This window comes from Carya illinoinensis, chromosome 11, assembly GCF_018687715.1.
Source record: "Carya illinoinensis cultivar Pawnee chromosome 11, C.illinoinensisPawnee_v1, whole genome shotgun sequence".
NCBI lineage: Eukaryota > Viridiplantae > Streptophyta > Magnoliopsida > Fagales > Juglandaceae > Carya > Carya illinoinensis.
In genome coordinates this window covers 26,734,364-26,754,165 of record NC_056762.1, presented here as the reverse complement: position 1 = coordinate 26,754,165, position 19,802 = coordinate 26,734,364, and the positions used below count along the sequence as shown (strand labels likewise).

Below are 19,802 nucleotides of genomic sequence, written 5' to 3'. Positions count from 1 at the left end.
ATCACCATGTGGTGGGATTGTATTCCGGAATTTTAATGTCAAACCTTATGGTTTGATATATGTTTGTAATCATTTCTTGATTAATGAAGTTTGATCATCCAAAAATAAAAATAAAAATCATTATCTAAAAAAAATATCAAAGGTCATTAACGTCCAAATCTTCCTTATAAGCCCAGATATGGCTTGAGCTTTCCTTTGGGGCTATACAACTGGTATCAAGCCAATCTCAACAAAAAAAACTTGGCACTTGAGCCATGCCACATACGATAAAATGGCATGCTGTAGACGTCAGAATTTTAAAGGGGGAGATTGAGATACACTATAGTGACGGATGAGTGAGGTGGTATAGGAGAACTCACATTGTTTGGGAGGGAGAAGTTCTTGCTCTTTATAATGATTCTAATGTGGCTCCTGTTGTACAATTGAGTAGTTCTTTTGAAATATAGGTTCAAATATGGCTCAAGCTTTCTCTTGAAAATTACACACATTCGTGGCTTAATACAGATTTAATATGGTTCAACACAAAAGCTTGCATCCACAAGAATTGTAACAACCCCTTCCTAAAGATGGACTAAGTTGCTATATTTCATAGTACTTTCCCTTTATACATTACTAATATAAAATCTAACATTTGATAAAATGGACTCTCTCATTATCACAACTTTCAAACTTCAAAATAAGGTATCTGTCTAAATATAAAAACTATCCTATTAGTTACACCTTAAACCTATGACCAGTTACGCAGTATGAAGATCTTGTTTACAAAAAAGTGCATTTTCAAAATACATAACAAAAGTCGATCATGTTTACCAAATAGTTTCACCAATTTCATTACAAAATAAGACTCCATCAATAGAACCTAACCCAACGCCACTGAACATTCCTCTATCCTTATTGAGTGATGTCTTGCTATGCAACTTCGTTACGTCTGGGGTCGAATATTTTTGTGTATAAGAAAATGTTATCTTTCTGCATATAGATCTGTCTTTTTCGATCTTGAAAGAAGTAAATTAAAACTAAGCTAAAAAAAAAAAAAAAAAAACTCCCTTGATAAACAAGGTGGGTGGATGGTGGAATGAGGATAATGAGAAAGGGAAGAAAGAGAAAATCGAGGCCTCCTCCTCTTTTGATGAAAATTAGACGTGGAGCCCTTAATTTTTTAAGAGAGAGAGAGAGTGAAGGAATAGTCTCCAAAAATTCTTTTTTATGTTTTGCTGTCGGAAAACAAACAGAACCTAAAGGAAAATATCAAAATACCGAGAGGAGTAGCCCACACACTAACAAACAAGAACATCGCCGCAGAGAATTCATTTACTCAACAAACTGACACTGCAATCCGACCCAAAGACCAAGGTGTTTACCTATTGGTGACTTCAAGAAGAAACCTTACGATGCTGAGCAGCAGAAGCAGCAGCGAAGGTGCCTTTTCACCAATCAATGAGCACCAACTACCGTTAACACTCTTATCAAATAGCCAATACAAGAGAACAAAATCTTCCGAAAGTTCTTGGAGTCGTTAAATTCATCCAAAATCACACATTCCCTTTGATCTTATAGTTCTCTTCTTCAACTGAAAATACTCATGGCTTTTTCTTTACCAGTCATTTCCTCCATAGTTATCTTTCTCTTTACGTTCATCTCACTTTCGCAGTCCATACCCTTCATAATACTCCACGGTATGTCTTCTTCTTTTTTTATTTTTTTTAATCTGTTTCCTTTTAATCATTAATTTGCTTGTAGAATCTATTTTTTGATTTGTAGTATTATTGGCTTTCTTTTCCCCTTCTCTGCTGGTTCTTTGACTGTTAGTCTTGTGTTTTTTTTTGGTGATTAATACTTGATGGCTCTGTTGCTATTTAACGGAAGCTTGTGGTAGATTATATAAATGGATGTTCTGTGCGGTTTTGTATGATTTCGATTATGCTCGTGTTCTTGGGCTAACTAGGAGGAAGATGCTGGAGCTTTGGATATTAACATCCTGCACTTAATGTGCTTCCTCTGTTTATATTGGAATTATTAAATGCAGGAGAAACACTTGGGATAGCAACCAAAATCCTAGTTTAGTGGGTGGGTGCTACCACAAAGTAGATATTGTTGTGAGTCGCCGACGAAAATAGCAATATAGCATACGGAGAGATACTGCTGCAATTGTTACAAATGATTAATGGCACACCTTGTCTTTGCACGCACACGCATCTGACCTTACTTGTTGTTTTGATTTCCAAGGATAGCTTTTGCAAACATGCACGTGGGAACAGGGTTTTATAATCTTCTCATTTCTCTTGCGATTTATGCAAACTATTTGTAACTTGTATAGGGTTCGGTTTATGAATCAAGACTACACAGAATGAAACGAACCAAAAAAATTATACTTACATGGCAAATTGTTTATTTAGGAAACAAGTTGAGGTTTGTATTAAAATCTATCAGGAGCGAATTTTAACATAAAACTCTCATGTTGTATAAAACTCTGGAACACAACATGCATAAAATGGTGGCATGCTTGGTAACTTTGCGGAGTAAGCTGTAAACTGTGTTTAACTTGGGACTTGAAATGGGTCCAAATGTCCTAAACGTTTCTTTAAGTAAACACAATCTGAATTTCAATAGCAGATATCTAATTTCTACCTTACTATGTTTATTATTATGTCTACTATTACCTTGTTAACTTGTTCATTTATTAACTGCAAGAGCTAATGGACCACTGAATTTTCTTAGCAATCAAAACACTTGGTTATCCTATTTTATGAGAATTTTCAGCATACTAACTCATAGCCAACTTATTTTAGGAATCCCATTCTATTCTGGTCATGTATTTAGATATATGTATTTTTCGTATTTATTTGTCCTTTTATGATGTTTTATTTTAGAAATAATGCCTGATTTTAACTTCAATGAATTACCAGATCAATGTGAAAAAGTTTATAAAGCTAGAAATTGTTGCTAGTATTTATGCGGTCGCTCTTTGAAATGTCATTATTCTATTCTAATGCTTCATGGCAGGAATTGGAGATCAGTGCTCCAATCGAGGGGTTAAACGGTTCACTGAGCTACTGAGTAACTTTTCTGGTACTAAAGGATATTGCATGTATGTTTACATAACTTCTTTCATTCACATCGTCTAAAGCAATTCCAAATTTTATCCTCTTAAAAAAACTGTTTCCAGATCATGGATCAAATTGTTTCCAATAGTGTCATTTGTTGTACATTGTTGGAATGTACAAAGTTATATAGAGGAATTAGAATTGAAGTCCCGATAAGCCAAACAAAAGGCTTCATCTAAAGATAGTTAGTTAGTTAATTTAGTTACAAGGGTAGCCAAGTAAAGTTGGCCAGATATCAAGAATTGTACAGTCATAATAGTCCATCACAAGTCTATAAATAATCTTTTGTACAGATACATCCATTAAGCATTTTTGATAATGAGAATGAGTTTAGTTTCATTTTGATCAAATCCTCTGCTTTCATTTACAAATTTTACATGGTATCATCGAGAGAATAAAGATTCTTCCGCTGCTCTTCTTGATCTTTTCTTGCTTTCTTCTATGGAAAATTCTTCTTCTACTGTGACAAATCCTTCTGATGATTCATCGAGTCACTATTATCTGCATCCATCGGACAATCCTGGCGCTCTTCTTGTCTCTGAAATCTTCACGGCTGAGAACTACATTGCATGGAGTAGATCTATTTCCATTGCTCTCACTGTGAAGAACAAGATAGCCTTCATTGATGGAAGCTTGGCTCAACCTAATCCTGATAATCCTAGCCTTCAAGTGGCTTGGCTGAGTGCTAATAATCTGATGTTATCCTGGTTGATGAATTCAATTGCCAAAGAGCTTCGTGGCAGTCTCCTCTACTTCACAAGTGCATTTGATATCTGGGAAGAACTCAAAACCCGATATCTTAGAAGTGATGGTCCAAGAGTTTTCACTTTAGAAAAGTCTCTTAGTTCCATTTCTCAAGGCTCAAAATCTGTTACTGAATATTTCAGTGAATTCAAGGCTTTATGGGATGAGTATATTAGCTTTCGTCCTATACCATCCTGTAAGTGTGGAAATCTGGTTAGATGTTCATTTAACATTTTAAAGAATCTCACAGACCGTCAACAATCTGATTATGTAATGAAGTTCTTAATTGGCTTACATGATTCTTACTCAGCCATGAGAAGTCAATTATTGCTTCAATCCCCATTACCTTCCATGAGCAAGGTTTTTTCTTTGTTGCTTCAAGAAGAAAGCCAAAGATCCTTGACTAATGCAGTTGGCATCAATCTTGACTCCCATGCTATGATTGCTGCACAACCATCAAGACAAGCATCAACAAATGGAGTTAGATTCACAAAGCCAAAAGGAAAAACAAATGTGATATGCTCTCATTGTGGCTATTCTAGCCACCTTGCAGACAAATGTTTTCAGCTAATTGGTTATCTACCTGGATGGAAGGGTCCACGAGGCAAAAGATCTTTCCTTACATCATCTGGAGGTGCTATTCCAAGATTGCCCATTGCTAACAATGTTTCTTATTTGGAGCAGAATCCAAGTATTTCCAACATGATTTTTTCTCAAGAGCAAATTCAAAATTTATTTACACTTGCCAATAGCCTATCAAACTCAAATATTAATCCTACTGCAACAGCTAATGTTGCCTCTACCTCAGGTAATGTTTTCTCTTGCAACACAGTTTCATCATCAAAGAATCATTCCACTTGGATTCTTGATACTGGGGCAACAGATCATATGATCTGCTCCCCTCATCTTTTTGATTCCATTACTATTCCCAGTACACCTTCCACAGTTCATTTACCTAATGGTCAATCTGTTCCTATTATCTTTACTGGAAATGTGAAATTTTCACCCAACATAATTATGCATAATGCCCTTTATGTTCCTGCTTTCAATATCAATCTTATTTCAACTTCAAGATTGATTAAAGATAATTCAATTGGATTGTTCTTTCTTCAATCCAAATGTATTCTGTAGGATCTCAGCAAATGGAAGATGAGTGGGCTTGCTGAAGAGAAATCTGGTCTATACCATCGACAAAACTTCTCTACTGAAACAAACAATGCCTGATTCTATTATTTCTTCTACTTCTTTAGCTGAAACTTGTAATACCAATTCTGATGTATGGCATTTTCGATTAGGACACATTCCATCTGCAAGAATGCAAATCATTAGTTCATTTGATTCTTCTATAAAAGCTGCTCACAATCATGTCTGTGAGATTTGCCCCTTAGCTAGACAAAAGAAGCTATCATTTCCTGTATCAAACAGTTATTCCAATAAAGCTTTTCAATTAGTTCATTGTAATATTTGGGATCCCTTCTCCACTACATCATATTCTGGTTATAAATACTTTCTAACCATCATAGATGATTACACAAGGTTTACTTGGTTGTTTTGTATGAAAGCAAAAACAGACACTCGGTTTCTACTCAATAGCTATATTACCTATGTTCATACTCAATTCAACACAAACATTCAAACTCTTAGAATAGATAATGGTCAAGAGTTTAATATGCCTGTTTTTTATCAAGAGCATGGCATTATACATCAATTATCATGTGTTGAAACACCTCAACAAAATGGTAGGGTTGAAAGAAAACACCAACATCTATTGAATGTAGCTAGAGCTCTTTTGTTTCAGTCAAAACTACCTTTGCCTTACTGGACAGATTGTGTCTTAACTGCCACACATCTTATTAATCGTACTCCTTCCTCCATTCTCAATAACCAGACCCCATATTACCTCTTATTTCAAAAACTACCAGATTATAAGCATCTCAAAGTCTTTGGATGCTTGTGTTTTGCAAGCACAATTACAAGCAATCGAGACAAGTTTCAACCAAGAGCTTCCAAATGTATATTCCTTGGCTACCCACCTCACATAAAAGGATACAAAGTTCTTGATCTACTCACCCTCAAAACCTTTGTATCTAGAAATGTGGTCTTCCATGAGTCAATTTTTCCTTCTATTCCAAACACCATCCATACATCTTTTGTTTTTCCTAATTTTCCTCAAATCTATGACTCAACAATCCCAAATACTTCTTCTATGTCAATTCCCTCAAATACTTCCTCCAATACTTCTGCTAATACTGAGACAAACACTCTTAGAAGATCTGAAAGAGTTAAGCATCCACCTACATATCTGCAGAATTACTATTGTGGTAACATGACTAAGATTGCTTCATCAGCTCAAGTATCTCCCAGCTATTCTCCTGGTAAGCCTCATTCTATTCTCTCTTTTCTTTCTACTTCCAAATTATCTCCTAAACACAAAGCTTTTGTCTCTGCTGTTTCTTCTATCTTTGAGCCCAAAACTTTCAAACAAGCCATTCCACACCCTCAATGGCAAGCTGCTCTATGGCAGATGAAATAAAAGCTCTTGAACTTAATCAAACTTGGGATCTTGCCATTCTACCTCCAAATAAAATTGCAATAGGTTGCAAATGGGTATATCATGTGAAATTTAAAACTAATGGTACAATTGAGAGATACAAAACTAGATTAGTAGCAAAGGGGTATACTCAACAAGAAGGCCTAGATTTTTTTGACACTTACTCTCCTGTTGCAAAAATGACAACTGTGCGTGTCTTACTTGCTGTTGCTGCCATAAAACAATGGCATTTACATCAACTTGATGTAAATAATGCCTTCTTGCATGGTGACTTGAATGAAGAAGTATACATGCAATTACCACCAAGTTTTTCAGCCCCTAATGATCCTCGAGTTTGCAAACTCAGAAAGAGCTTATATGATCTAAAACAGGCCTTAAGACAGCGGTTTTCTAAACTATCTTCATCCTTACTTCAGTTTGGTTTTACTCAAGGCAAGTCAGATTCAAGCCTTTTCATAAAACAAACTTCAACTAGTTTCATGGCCTTATTGATATATGTGGATGATGTTATAATTGCCTCTGATAATCTTGAGCAAATAGCTACTGTAAAGAAATTTTTACATGATTCCTTTACCATCAAAGACTTGGGTGAGTTGAAATATTTCTGGGGTATTGAGGTGGCTAGATCAGCCAAGGGCATCACTCTCTGTCAAAGAAAGTATGCTCTAGATATTCTCCAAGACAGTGGCTTCTTTAGTTGCAAACCCGTGGCCTTTCCTATGGAATCAACTTTAAAGCTCACTACAAATTACTCCACTCCTCCTTCATCTGATCCTGCCTCTTACAGAAGACTAATTGGTAGACTACTCTACCTCACAATCACAAGACCTGATCTGGCTTATTCAGTCCAAGCACTCAGTCAATTTATGTCTAATCCTAGCACCATGCACCTTCAAGCTGCTGAAAGGGTTCTGAGATACATAAAAGCTACACCAGGTCAAGGTATTTTTCTATCTGCAGCATCTACCTTGCACCTAAAGGCCTATTCAGATAGTGACTGGGGGGGCTGTCTAGACACTAGAAGAAGTGTCATTGGATTTACAGTTTTAATAGGTGACTCTCTTATATCTTGAAAGTCAAAGAAACAACCTACTATTAGTAGATCCTCAGCAGAATCTGAATATAGAGCCCTAGCTTCTACAACTTGTGAACTTCAATGGCTGGTTTATCTTTTGGCTGACTTCAACATAATTCATTCTCAAGCTGCACTACTTTACACTAACAGCAAACTTGCCTCTGATATTGCCTCAAATCCTGTTCATCATGAAAGAACAAAACATATCCAATTGGATTGCCGTTTGGTTCGAGAAAAACTACAAGAATGCCTCATCAAGATCATCCATATTCCTTCCAAGCATCAGCTAGCAGACATCTTAACCAAACCTCTCGGATCTCTTAACTTTCATCATCTTCTTTGCAAATTGGAATGATTAACATCCATTCTCATCTTGAGGGGGGGTGTTGGAATGTACAGAGTTATATAGAGGAATTATAATTGAAGTCCCGAGAAGCCAAACAAAAGGCTTCATCTAAAGATAGTTAGTTAAGTTAGTTACAAGGGTAGCCAAGTAAAGTTGGCCAGATATCAAGAATTGTACAATCAGATATCAAGAATTGTACAGTCATAATAGTCCATCACAAGTCTATAAATAGTCTTTTGTACAGATACATCCATTAAGCATTTTTGATAATGAGAATGAGTTCAGTTTCATTTTGATCAAATCTTCTGCTTTCATTTACAAATTTTACATACATACCTTGTTCTGTAGTAAAACTTGCTTGATTACAGACCAAAAGCTTACAAATACACAGTATTTCTGAATAAAATTTTTTCAAAGTTAGATCAAGACTAGATGTTTGAAATGTCTCGTTTTATAATCAATTCCTGAGAGATGATATTCATATTGTCATCTAGTTGGAGGTCGAAGGACACTACTAATTGATGTTTGCTTCCGTTACCATATTCAGAATGCTTTTGCTCTTCTGGCTTTGGTTATTGTCTCACAGTAACATCCTTGAAAATGGATCTTTAAAAAAAAAAACCCAATTTTCCTATGAAGTACCAAATTGGATGAGTTTTTCGGTATTAAAGATGATAGATCCTTTTCTTTGCAGTATTAAAGATAATATTAGGATAAGTTAAATCCATTAATTCGAAGATCGTAAACTGAGACATGAATTTTCCCTCTACGTAAACTATTTCATTCAAAATATTTTTGTGTCTTCCTTTATGGCTCCTTGCATGCAAATTGACAGGAATTCAACATTTGTAGGACATAGTTAACAACATTTGTAAAATGTCATAGAACGCAACTACGTTGGCTAGTTTTACTGAAGTAAAATTAAAGTATTCATTTTATGTCTTTGTATAGTTCAATACCACTTGTACATTTGGGGTTGTCATAATTTACTCTCAAATATCAATGATTTAGGGGGGACCAGAAACTAATAAACTATCCCACATGTAGATATTATATATGTTCCAGGAAGTTTCAAAATCTTCTGGGGCGATTGGTTATTTTCTGGAAGTTTATTTTTCTTCCGAAGCATTCCAGACCATAACCCTGCAAAAGTTAGTATTCCCAAAAATATGTTCATTTCTTTCCTCGCTGCAAAGAAGTTGGAGATGGAACATGGGATTCTTGGTTTATGCCACTTGCGGAACAGGCAAGCGCATAAAAAACCTAGGCCTGTCTTGTTGGAAGTAACGTTTACATTGTCCTGTAGTAATTAAATCAGTTTAATGTTTGTAGGCGGGAACTGTTTGCAACAAGTTAATATAGCTCACTTGGTTACAGTTGCCATGTTCCTTCCCTGGCTTTTGAAGTTTGTTTTTCCATACAACTAATTCACTATTACACTACAGGTGAAGGAAATGAAAGAACTTAGAAATGGTTACAACATAGTTGGTCTCTCCCAGGTGATTTATGATTGTCAGATTTCTTCCTGTTCAGTTGTCTTTGTAAATTAACATGATCTACTGACTCATCTGTTTTTTCAATCATCTCTTATGACTTATTTCCGTACTGTTATGGCACTGTCCAATTTAAATGAAAAATTAATTGGAGAAGGCATTTGGTTGAACTGGTATAACTTTTTAAGTAGAACTATCTGTCATTCTCCTTCCCAATGGAAGAGATCTAATCTCCCTTCACTGGTCAGTTAAACAAACAATGTTCAAGTTATAATTATCATTTTTGCAGTTTATGAGTCAAAGTGAATTTGCTTTTTTCAAGTAACTCTCTTTCTTTGAATGCACCCTAAGACTTAATTCACATGTTCTCATAAGTGTGAAACAATGATAGGGTTACCACCCTATTACTACCCATTTAGTACTTATAAAGAATTTGAAGTTTTTTATTTTTTTATCATTTTCTTTTAAGTATTTTTTTAACATTCTTAATCATTAAGAAAAAAAATTAAAAATATATATAATTTTGTTAATAATCACTTCCTTAATCATTAAGTAAAATAAAAAATTTTTAAAAAAAATTAAATACAAAAAGAGTAGTAAATGGGCAGTAGGAGGGTTTTAACCTTATAATTTTCCTTACAGTAAACCAATTTCATCATACCTAACAATTGCCGATGTGTTTAATGATTTCATGCAACTTTCATGACGCTTCTAGAAATTGAATGAATTAGTCATTGCTGATAAACTCTTTTTGTCTATGGGCAAGTCATTGCGAATAAACTCAATTCAGCTGTACAGTATAATCCCAACAACAGGAATCAGCTTCTTGAATTTCTTGTTTGTCTTTCTACTCTAGGAAAAATCATAGCCTTTTTTTGGGTAAAGAACATATCATCTTGTGTTTTCACTTCATATAGCACCTTTCTTTTCTTGGTGGTTAGCTTCCTTCTGAATTTTCTTAGTTACAACCGGAATTGCATCACTTCTTATGGATGGATTCGTTTTTCTTCCTTGCACTGCTTGATCTATTTAACTGGATGTTATTTAGTCTCTTTAATTGTGCTTGGTGCATTGTAACTTCCCCTTTATTACTTAATGGCTTTCAGAATAAATTATGTCAAGGATGGTCATTGTAGTTAATCTCTCCTTAACCTTGACATGTTTAGGTTTCTAGGTGCACTTGATGCATGCTACGTGAAAAGGATGTAGAAATACTAGTTAGTTTGCACTGTATGGATTTAGGGGGGATAATATCCCATCATGCTAGGTTTAACCAGGAATCGGTTGGTGTTTCTCTAATCCTATCAGAAAAGAAAATTTCCTTTTTGGTAAGTGGGAACCAACTCATAATTTTGGATTATCTTTTCATTTTCTAACTGCCTATTATTGAGGTAATAACTTGATAATGATTGCTGATTCTCAGGTAGGTTGTATCGTTTCTCATTCTTAGCGTTTGTTTGATTTAACAGGGTAACTTAATAGGTCGAGGTGTTTTACAGTTTTGCGCTGGTGGACCTCCTGTAAGAACCCGTCTTGAAGATATACGTTGCTAATTAAGTGTTTCCTAATTTTTGTTCAACAATTTAATTTTATCATAATGAAATTTTGAATCTTTTGACTATGCATATTCACACCTAATTCATGTTAAATATGTTTGAAAGGCATAATGAATGGTGTTCATAGGTTCATCATTTGGCCGTTTTAGATTCGACAAATGTATTAATCCTTTTTTTTTTTTTTAATCTTTTTTTCTTCTACCTTTTTCATATTTGATGGTGGGGGATGGGAATAGGAGGTTATAACCAGTATAGCCATAAGCAGGGAGTTGAAGCTCGTGAATTATCGATTGAATATTGAATTTGAGTTGATAGAAAAACAATTTGTGATGGATCAATCATATCTCAATGTGTAAATGTTCATAAATTTTCTCGGTGTTTTTTATTTTTATATATATATATATTGACTCGGTATATTTTTTTCTCCATTTTCCACCTAGGAATCACAGCATTTTGTTTTCTCATTAAGCTGTGTATACATGAAGCAGAGTTCCTTTGTTAAATAAGAGGTGTCTCATCTTTGCATGCTCATGTGTTGCTAAATTTATATACAGATCATTGCCTTTTCAGAAGTATAGCGCTCTGTATAATACGGTACCTAGTCTTCTATAATCATATCTTTTTTACTTTTTTAATCTAACGAAAATTTTTCATAATTTCGAAAAACAGGTTAAGAATTTTATCTCCTTAGGTGGACCCCATGCTGGTACTGCCTCTGTTCCTCTTTGTGGCGTAAGTTCCATCATGGCTTTCTATTATTATCATTTCAAATAGTTTCTTTCTTCTGCATCACATCATGATAAAATTATTTAAATTTCCTTAAATTTGACGCCTCTAATATTCATACAGTCTGGGGTTTTATGCATTATTGCGGACAGACTGATCAAGTCGGAGATCTATACTGAGTATATCCAAGTATAAATCTGTCTATGAAATCTCTTCAGCTTGCACTGTCTTATTTTTCCTTCGTGTTTTATATATATATATATATATGGAATTTCAACTCTGTACTGAAGTTGGATTTTTTCTTCCTGTCACTATTTTGCTGTCAAATCACACTTTCTTTTGGATGTCTCTTACAAGGCATGACACTTTGATTTGTGGAATTGCAGGATCACTTGGCTCCCAGTGGTTATCTAAAGTTACCAAATGTGAGTAGTATAACCTGCTGGAGCTTTTCTACTGCATGGTTTTCTCACATCTATACATTCTAGAAACCATGTGACTCTGAATTCGTAGGAATGCTAGAAGCTGTAATGGGCCCTTTTACCTTGACTGATTCGAGAGAGTCACTCTCCAAGAAGTAGATGAATGAGAGAAATAGAGATAGAAACAGAGAGACGAGAGAATGATTGATAACTTTCTGATGCCTTTTCCCTTCCTTTCAGTTCGTTATTTATAGTCGAAAACAATTACAAACGTCATCGTTTTTACTTTTTTCCTTTCTTTCAGATTCATACGACATCTGCCTTTTAATTCTGTTACTCCCAACATAAAACGACACCGTACTAATAACCTTTCTAAACTGCAACTCATATTACATGTTTGTTAAGAAGCATCTGTCGTTTAGCCTTACACACACACGTAATGCAGCACCTGCATCACTACTTCTCAACACCTCCACAACAGCATCTTACACACTCCTCCCCTTCAAAGCACCTTGCCCACAAGGTGAGGAAATTTTTCCCGAAGCTTCCAATATGATTCCCATGTAGCTTCTTCTGGTGTAGCACCCATCCACTGAACCAACACCTCCACAACAGCCCTGTTGTTAAGTTTTCTGCTCCTTCTTTGTAAAATCTGTTGTGGCTCAGTTTCAAGTTGTCTCTCTGCATCAACTGGTGGCAAGGTAGACAAAGGAGATATATGTTGACCCAATTTCTTTTTTAAGGAGGACACATGAAAAACAGGATGCAAACGGGATTGAGGTGGCAAATCCAATTTGTATGCAACCTGTCCAATTCTGCTTACCACTTGAAATGGCCCAAAGAACTTTGGTGCCAGCTTCATATTCCTTCGAAGAGCTAGAGAACTTTGTCTATAAGGCTGAAGCCTCAAATAGACCCAATCCCCCACCATGAACTCCCTCTCAGTATGCCTTTTATCAAAGAATAGTTTCATTCTTTCCTGAGCCAACATCAAATTATGCTTCAGAGCTTCTAACACCTCCTGCCTTGTTTTAAGTAACTCATCCAAAACCTGATTCTGAGAAAAACCAGGAATGTACTGCTGTAATTTCAGAGGAGGGACACCATACACTGCTTCATATGGTGTCATTTTGGTGGATGCATGACAGGAAGTATTGTACCACCATTCAGCAAGTGGTAACCAATCAAACCAACCCCTTGGTTTGTCACCTGAAAATGACCTTAAAAAGTATTCCAAACACTTATTTACTGCCTCGGTCTGACCATCAGTTTGAGGATGGTAAGCTGAGGAGTAAGACAAATTTACTCCTTGTAATTTGAAGAATTCCTTCTAAAAAGAACTTGTAAAAGTGGCCCCTCGATCAGAGACAATACTGCTGGGCATCCCATGCAGTTTGAAGATATTGTTTAAAAACAATGCAGCAACTGTGGCTGCTGTAAAGGGGTGCTTCAAGGCTAAGAAGTGTGCATACTTCGATAGCCTATCAACTACTACCATTACTACAGAAAATCCCTTTGACATAGGCAATCCTTCAACAAAATCCATAGACACATCAGTCCATATTCGTTGAGGAATAGGTAAAGGTTGTAATAAACCTACTGGCAGCACATTTTCCCCCTTGTTTCTTTGACATACTTCACATTCCTTAACAAACCTCTTCACCTCAAGTTTAAGACCAGGCCAATAAAAATCACCTCGGGCCCTATGTAGAGATTTATGGAAACCTGAATGTCCAGCCAATGGACTAGCATGAACATAGTATAAGATTCTTGACTTTAAGTCTGCACAATTAGGAATGTAAATCCTGCCCTTCTTGAAGAGAATGCCTTGCTTTAAAACTAAATTTGAGGAAGATTGGCCCAGCTGGACCTCTTCTATCTTCTGCTTCACAAGAGGATCTTTATCATAAGCTTTTCGAATATCCTCTACCCATGTAGGATTAGGAACTGTAATTGCATTCAATGACACAGCTTCATCACTTTCATCCCTTCTAGACAAAGCATCAGCTACTTTATTGTCCACTCCTTTTTTGTATTCGATTGTAAAGTCATAGCCCAAGAGCTTAGAGAGCCATCTCTGCTGTGCAACTGTACCAATCTTTTGCTCAAGCAAATATTTCAAACTGTGGTGATCTGTTCTCACTACAAAAGCACCACCAAGAATATAAGGCCTCCATTTTTTAACTGCCAATACCAAGGCCAAAAACTCCTTCTCATATGTGGATAGCAACAGATTTTTCCCTTTCAATGCTTGGCTTAAGAAAGCCAAGGGTCTTTGGTCCTGCATCAGTACAGCCCCAACTCCATTTGCACACGCATCACACTCAATGATGAAAGTTTTTGTAAAGTCTGGTAGTGCCAAAACAGGTGGATTTGTGACAGCTTCTTTCAATTCCTCAAATGCTCTTGTGGCTTCTGAATTCCATAGAAAGGAATCTTTCTTCAATAGTGCTGTCAAAGGTGCTGCAATAATACCATAGGCTTTAATGAACTTTCTGTAGTAGCCAGTCAGTCCAAGAAAGCCCCTCAAACCCTTCACATTCTTTGGTATAGGCCAACTAATCATTGCTTCAAGTTTCTTTGGATCTGCTTTCACTCCATTTCTTGAAATGAGATGACCGAGGTATTCTATCTCTTCACAAGCAAAGTGGCATTTTGATCTCTTTGCATAAAGTCTTTTCTCTTTCAGTGTTGCTAAAACAGCATCTAAGTGTATACAATGAAACTCTATATCTTTGCTATACACCAGGATATCATCAAAGAAAACAATTACAAATTTCCTCAAAAAAGGTCTAAATACATCATTCATGAGACCTTGGAATGTTGAAGGTGCATTTGTAAGACCAAAGGGCATTACAAGGAATTCAAAATGCCCTTCATGTGTTCTAAATGCAGTTTTAGGAACATCATCCTCTCTCATTCTAATTTGATGATAGCCCGATCGAAGATCAAGCTTAGAAAAAATTGTAGCACCAAACAACTCATCAATTAATTCATCTACAACAGGGATAGGGTACTTATCTTTGATTGTAGCTTCATTTAAAACCCTGTAGTCGATGCACATCCTCCAAGATCCATCAGCTTTCTTCACCAGCAACACTGGAGATGAAAAAGGGGACTGACTTGGCCTTATTACTCCATAATGCAGTAATTCTTTAACAATTTTTTCAATCTCAGTCTTTTGATAATAAGGGTATCTGTAAGGCCTAACACTCACAGGTACAACCCTTTGCTTCAAGTTGATTTGATGATCATGGGATCTTTGAGGAGGTAAGCCAGTTGGTTCCTCAAAAACACTGCTGAACCTACTCAACAGCTTTGTTATCCTCTCAGGTTCTTTAATAATACCTTCTTGAGGTTGCACAGAAATCATATGTAAGAACATACTTCGATGTTCCAATCCAGCTATACTGGAAATTTCCCCATCTTTAATCAAGGGACTACAAGGGGAAGATAACCCTTGTAAAGAAATACCTCTTCCTTCAATGTTAAACTGCATTTGCAGCTTTTTAAAGTCCCAAAGAATGGGCCCTAGAGACAATAACCATTGCACCCCTAGGACAACATCACATCCACCTAACTCCAGGGTACAAAAATCTGTTACAAATGTAGTTCCTTGAATCTGAATTCCCACTTCAGTACACACTCCTTCACTACTAACCATATCACCATTAGCAATTTTAACTTGCATCGGATTGGATCTCTGTAAACACAACCCAGAATTAATGGCTACCATGGTATCTACAAAATTATGAGTACTGCCACTATCAATCAATATCACCACTCTCTTTTTCCTTAGCTGTCCAACAACCCTCATGGTTTGAGGGCTTGATGTACCCATCATTGCCTGAATCGAAATTGAGGCCACTTGAACAGCAAGTTGTTCATCTTGATGTTGTGCCCCCTCTTGTAACTGCTGAGTTTCCTCTACTAGCTCCCATGAATCCATTTGAGACAAATCCATTCCCTCCAAAACATACAATCTTGGTTTGACACATTTATGCCCTTGATGATATTTTTCTTCACAAAAATAGCAAAGGCCCTTCTTCCTTCTTTCCTGCATTTGAGTTTCTGAAATCCTCTGGTAAGGTGTTTTAGAGACAACCTGCCCTTTAGGAGGAGCCCCCAAAATAGAAGGAACTTGTATTGATCTTTGTACACTAGTTCCAGAATCATAAGAACTCGACTTCCAAGCTTTTCTTTTACTCCCAACATAAAACGACACCGTACTAATAACCTTTCTAAACTGCAACTCATATTACATGTTTGTTAAGAAGCATCTGTCGTTTAGCATCTGTCGTTTTCTTCAAGATTCACATTTTCTTGATGCTGTCTTGTTCCATGATCATTCCCAAGAGAATTATTCAAAGAAATTCTCGAGATTTGCTGCACCATCTCAGCAAACTTTCTTTCTTGATTTTCCCTATCCACACGAACAATTTCTTGCTGCTGAATCAAAATGGATATCGCATCTTCCAATTGCTTTTGCTGCACTTCTTGCTGTTGCCTTAACTGGTTTACTGAATCAAGAACCTGCGCATATGAACTTGTACCTTCTGCCATAGTACTGACTCTTGATACCAAATGTAATGGGCCCTTTTACCTTGACTGATTCGAGAGAGTCACTCTCCAAGAAGTAGATGAATGAGAGAAATAGAGATGGAAATAGAGAGACGAGAGAATGATTGATAAACTTTCTGATGCCTTTTCCCTTCCTTTCAGTTCGTTATTTATAGTTGAAAACAATTACAAACGTCATCGTTTTTACTTTCTTCCTTTCTTTCATATTCATACGACATCTGCCTTTTAATTCTTTTACTCCCAACATAAAACGACACCGTACTAATAACCTTTCTAAACTGCAACTCATATTACATGTTTGTTAAGAAGCATCTGTCGTTTAGCCTTACACACACACGTAATGCAGCACCTGCATCACTACTTCTCAACACCTCCACAACAGCATCTTACAGAAGCCTCCTTTTTAACTGTTTTTGGCTCAATTTTCTCTTTGAAAATGCTATCTATAGTTTTCATTTCTTCCCCCTCCCTTTCTGAAGGAGAAAATTCCGTTTGCCAGATAATCATATGTGCGTTGAAAACTATGCACATTTTCCTTTCTCTCTCCTTTTGACCTAAACTTTAACATCAGAATCTACTATTTAATGTTTCCAGGCTATCCCCAGCTACTTGGAGAAATGCAGATTTCTTCCAAAGCTTAACAATGAAGTCCCTGGTGAGAAAAACTCCAGTTACAAGGAACGGTTCACTAGCTTACAGAACTTGGTGCTTATCATGGTTAGTCCCCCTTTTTTTTATTTGTCCTTATGTGCACAAATTTTGCTTATGAAGCATTTTCTCAACCTTCATCTTATTTTTGTATGTTCACAGTTTGAGCATGACACTGTTTTGATACCCAAAGAAACTTCTTGGTTTGGGTATTACCCTGATGGAACTTTCAATCCAGTTTTACCACCACAGCAGGTATCTTTATTGTGATCATTATCATTATCGTCATTGTCTTCATCATCGTTATTATGGAATTACTTTACCAGTCTTAAATGTTTTGCTCTCATGGGATTTCCATTGTAAAAATGGTTGGGCAATTGATTTCTTTTCTATGAATTTGTTCAATAGTATCTTATTGGTTCTGCTTCTCCTCCTCTCCCTGGCTCTGTATGTGGTAGCCTTCAAGCGGGTATGTTGAGGACACATAACTGCACTTACCAACCAGATCGGTACTTTTGCTTACTATATAATGATGGCTGCAACCTCTATATCATGAAAAAAAAAAAAAACAAAGAAAAAGAAGGAAAAAAAACTCTATATCTTGAAAAATCATGATTGGGGAACCCATTGGTGATTATAACTACTTGAAACCATCAGCGTCTGTGTAACAAAAAATTGAAGATCCATTTCATTGAGTCTCATGGTGGACAATAAATTAAGGGGTGCCTAAAGCTACTGATGCAATTCATAGTGATAATGAAAAAACAATTTGGCTTAGAAAAATTGAATGTTATGGCCAAGGGGCAGGATGTTGTTCAGCTATGTAAAACACAAGTTAATCATGGTAAACCATTCATTGATCGTTCCTGGGAAAGTGAAGAGTTGTGTTTCATCCAAGTTTATTAATGGATCTTACAGCTTTTCAGTGTGAGAAAGAATGTTCATCATCTTAAATGTTTGTCATCCTTAGTGACACCTGCTAATATGGCACATTTTAAATAATCAGCCATATAAGTTAGTGACAATGTGACATATGAAGCCACTTAAAATGTTCCACATTAGCAGGTGTTTCGAGATAATAAAATCTACGATTAACAGAGGCATTACTCTTTCATATTAGAGAGATATCTTAGCATTTGTAGTTTTTGTGTGCAGACAAACCTTTATGCCGAGGATTGGATTGGTTTGAAAACCTTAGATGAAGCTGGAAAGGTCAAGTACATTAGTGTTCCAGGAAACCATCTTGGAATTTCCAGAAGGGATATGAAAAGGTACGTTGTGCCTTACTTGGTGGACAAAGCATCAAGAAAGAGAAGTATTGAAAATGATAGTGGAGTTCAGAGTAAGAAAATAGAGCAAACTGCGACTACAATTGACAAGAAAACATCAACTAAAGCAATATTCGAGGGATCATCATCTTATTTCTGGCCCTCATCAATAAAATCTTTCGTCGCTGAACTTCTGGGGCTAATGGAGGAGCCGTTGCCTCCTGATACTTGATTTGGATTACTTCTTGAATTGAATTATGAAAGGCTTGGGATTACAATCTATACTGTATGATCATGGAAACATGTGTTAAATAGGACATATCTGGTTACACGATGATGGAACATTTAGCAGTGTTATTATTTATTGGCATTCATTTAAATGTTGTCTACAGTTTGTAATTGGTAGACACGCTAAATGTCATTGGCTATTTTAAGAATCAGGTATCCAAGTGCCTGAATTTTCCTTTCTAATGTTTAAATACACTATTCTGTTCCATCACATATTGTTAAGTGAATCAAGTTGTAAGAAGTGTAGGTGTGGCTTCTTAAGCAATATGCAAAAGCAAAAATAGGGGTGTAAAAAAAAACCGGTAAACCGGACTGGACCGGACCAAACCGGTGGAATCGGTCCGGTCCCGAGTTTGTTTCGGTCCGGTACCGATTTTATTTTTCTTAAAACCGATCAAAATCGGTCAGGTTTTGATTTTTATTTTTTTAAAACCGGACCGGACCGGTTTATATATATATATATATTTTAATTTTTTCTATTGTACATAATATTTATATATAATATATAACTATATATAAAATAGTTTTGTATTATATGATAAATTACTAATTAATATAATATTAAATTTTAAAATCTTATATCATTTTGTTTATTGTATTAATAGTTATACAAATATTATATAGTGCATATTAATAGTTATACTAATACTATATTACTATATATTATAATATACTATAATATATCATTATAGTGTATAATTGATGACTTGCAAAATTTCGTATTGCAGATTTTACAAGATCGCTCGAGCGGAGGCTTTTGGCCGCTCGAGCGAATTAAGGCAGATTCAAACGCTCGACTGCCGCTCAACAGTGAGCTCGAGCGGGTTGCTGGAAAACAAAGTTCGCTCGAGCTGAGACATTGACGCTCGAGCGAAATCAGGCAGAGTCGAACGCTCGATGTGCGCTCGACACCCCGCTCGAGCGAACATCGTATTTTGACAGATCTAGGGTCTTCCGTCGTCACACCATATAAAAGTGATTTTTCACTCTATGGCCGTAC

General features: G+C 36.1%; 1 protein-coding gene across 2 annotated transcripts; it reads left to right on the top strand.

Moving 5' to 3' along the window:
- The first annotated feature begins 1,308 nt into the window (after window positions 1-1,308).
- Window positions 1,309-19,010, top strand: LOC122282898 (palmitoyl-protein thioesterase 1-like). Of its 2 annotated transcripts, XM_043094960.1 has the most exons (12): window positions 1,313-1,676; window positions 3,004-3,088; window positions 9,015-9,066; window positions 9,153-9,173; window positions 9,266-9,319; window positions 10,783-10,833; window positions 11,539-11,601; window positions 11,719-11,784; window positions 11,982-12,020; window positions 17,193-17,315; window positions 17,409-17,501; window positions 18,402-19,010. In XM_043094960.1, exons 1-12 carry the CDS (start codon window positions 1,583-1,585, stop codon window positions 18,744-18,746), a joined length of 1,086 nt encoding a protein of 361 aa, XP_042950894.1. In that variant the 5' UTR covers window positions 1,313-1,582; the 3' UTR covers window positions 18,747-19,010. The 2 variants fall into 2 exon arrangements, with proteins under 2 accessions (XP_042950895.1, XP_042950894.1); XM_043094961.1 differs by lacking the exon at window positions 11,719-11,784 and having other exon boundaries at window positions 1,309-1,676.
- Window positions 19,011-19,802: the final 792 nt, after the last annotated feature.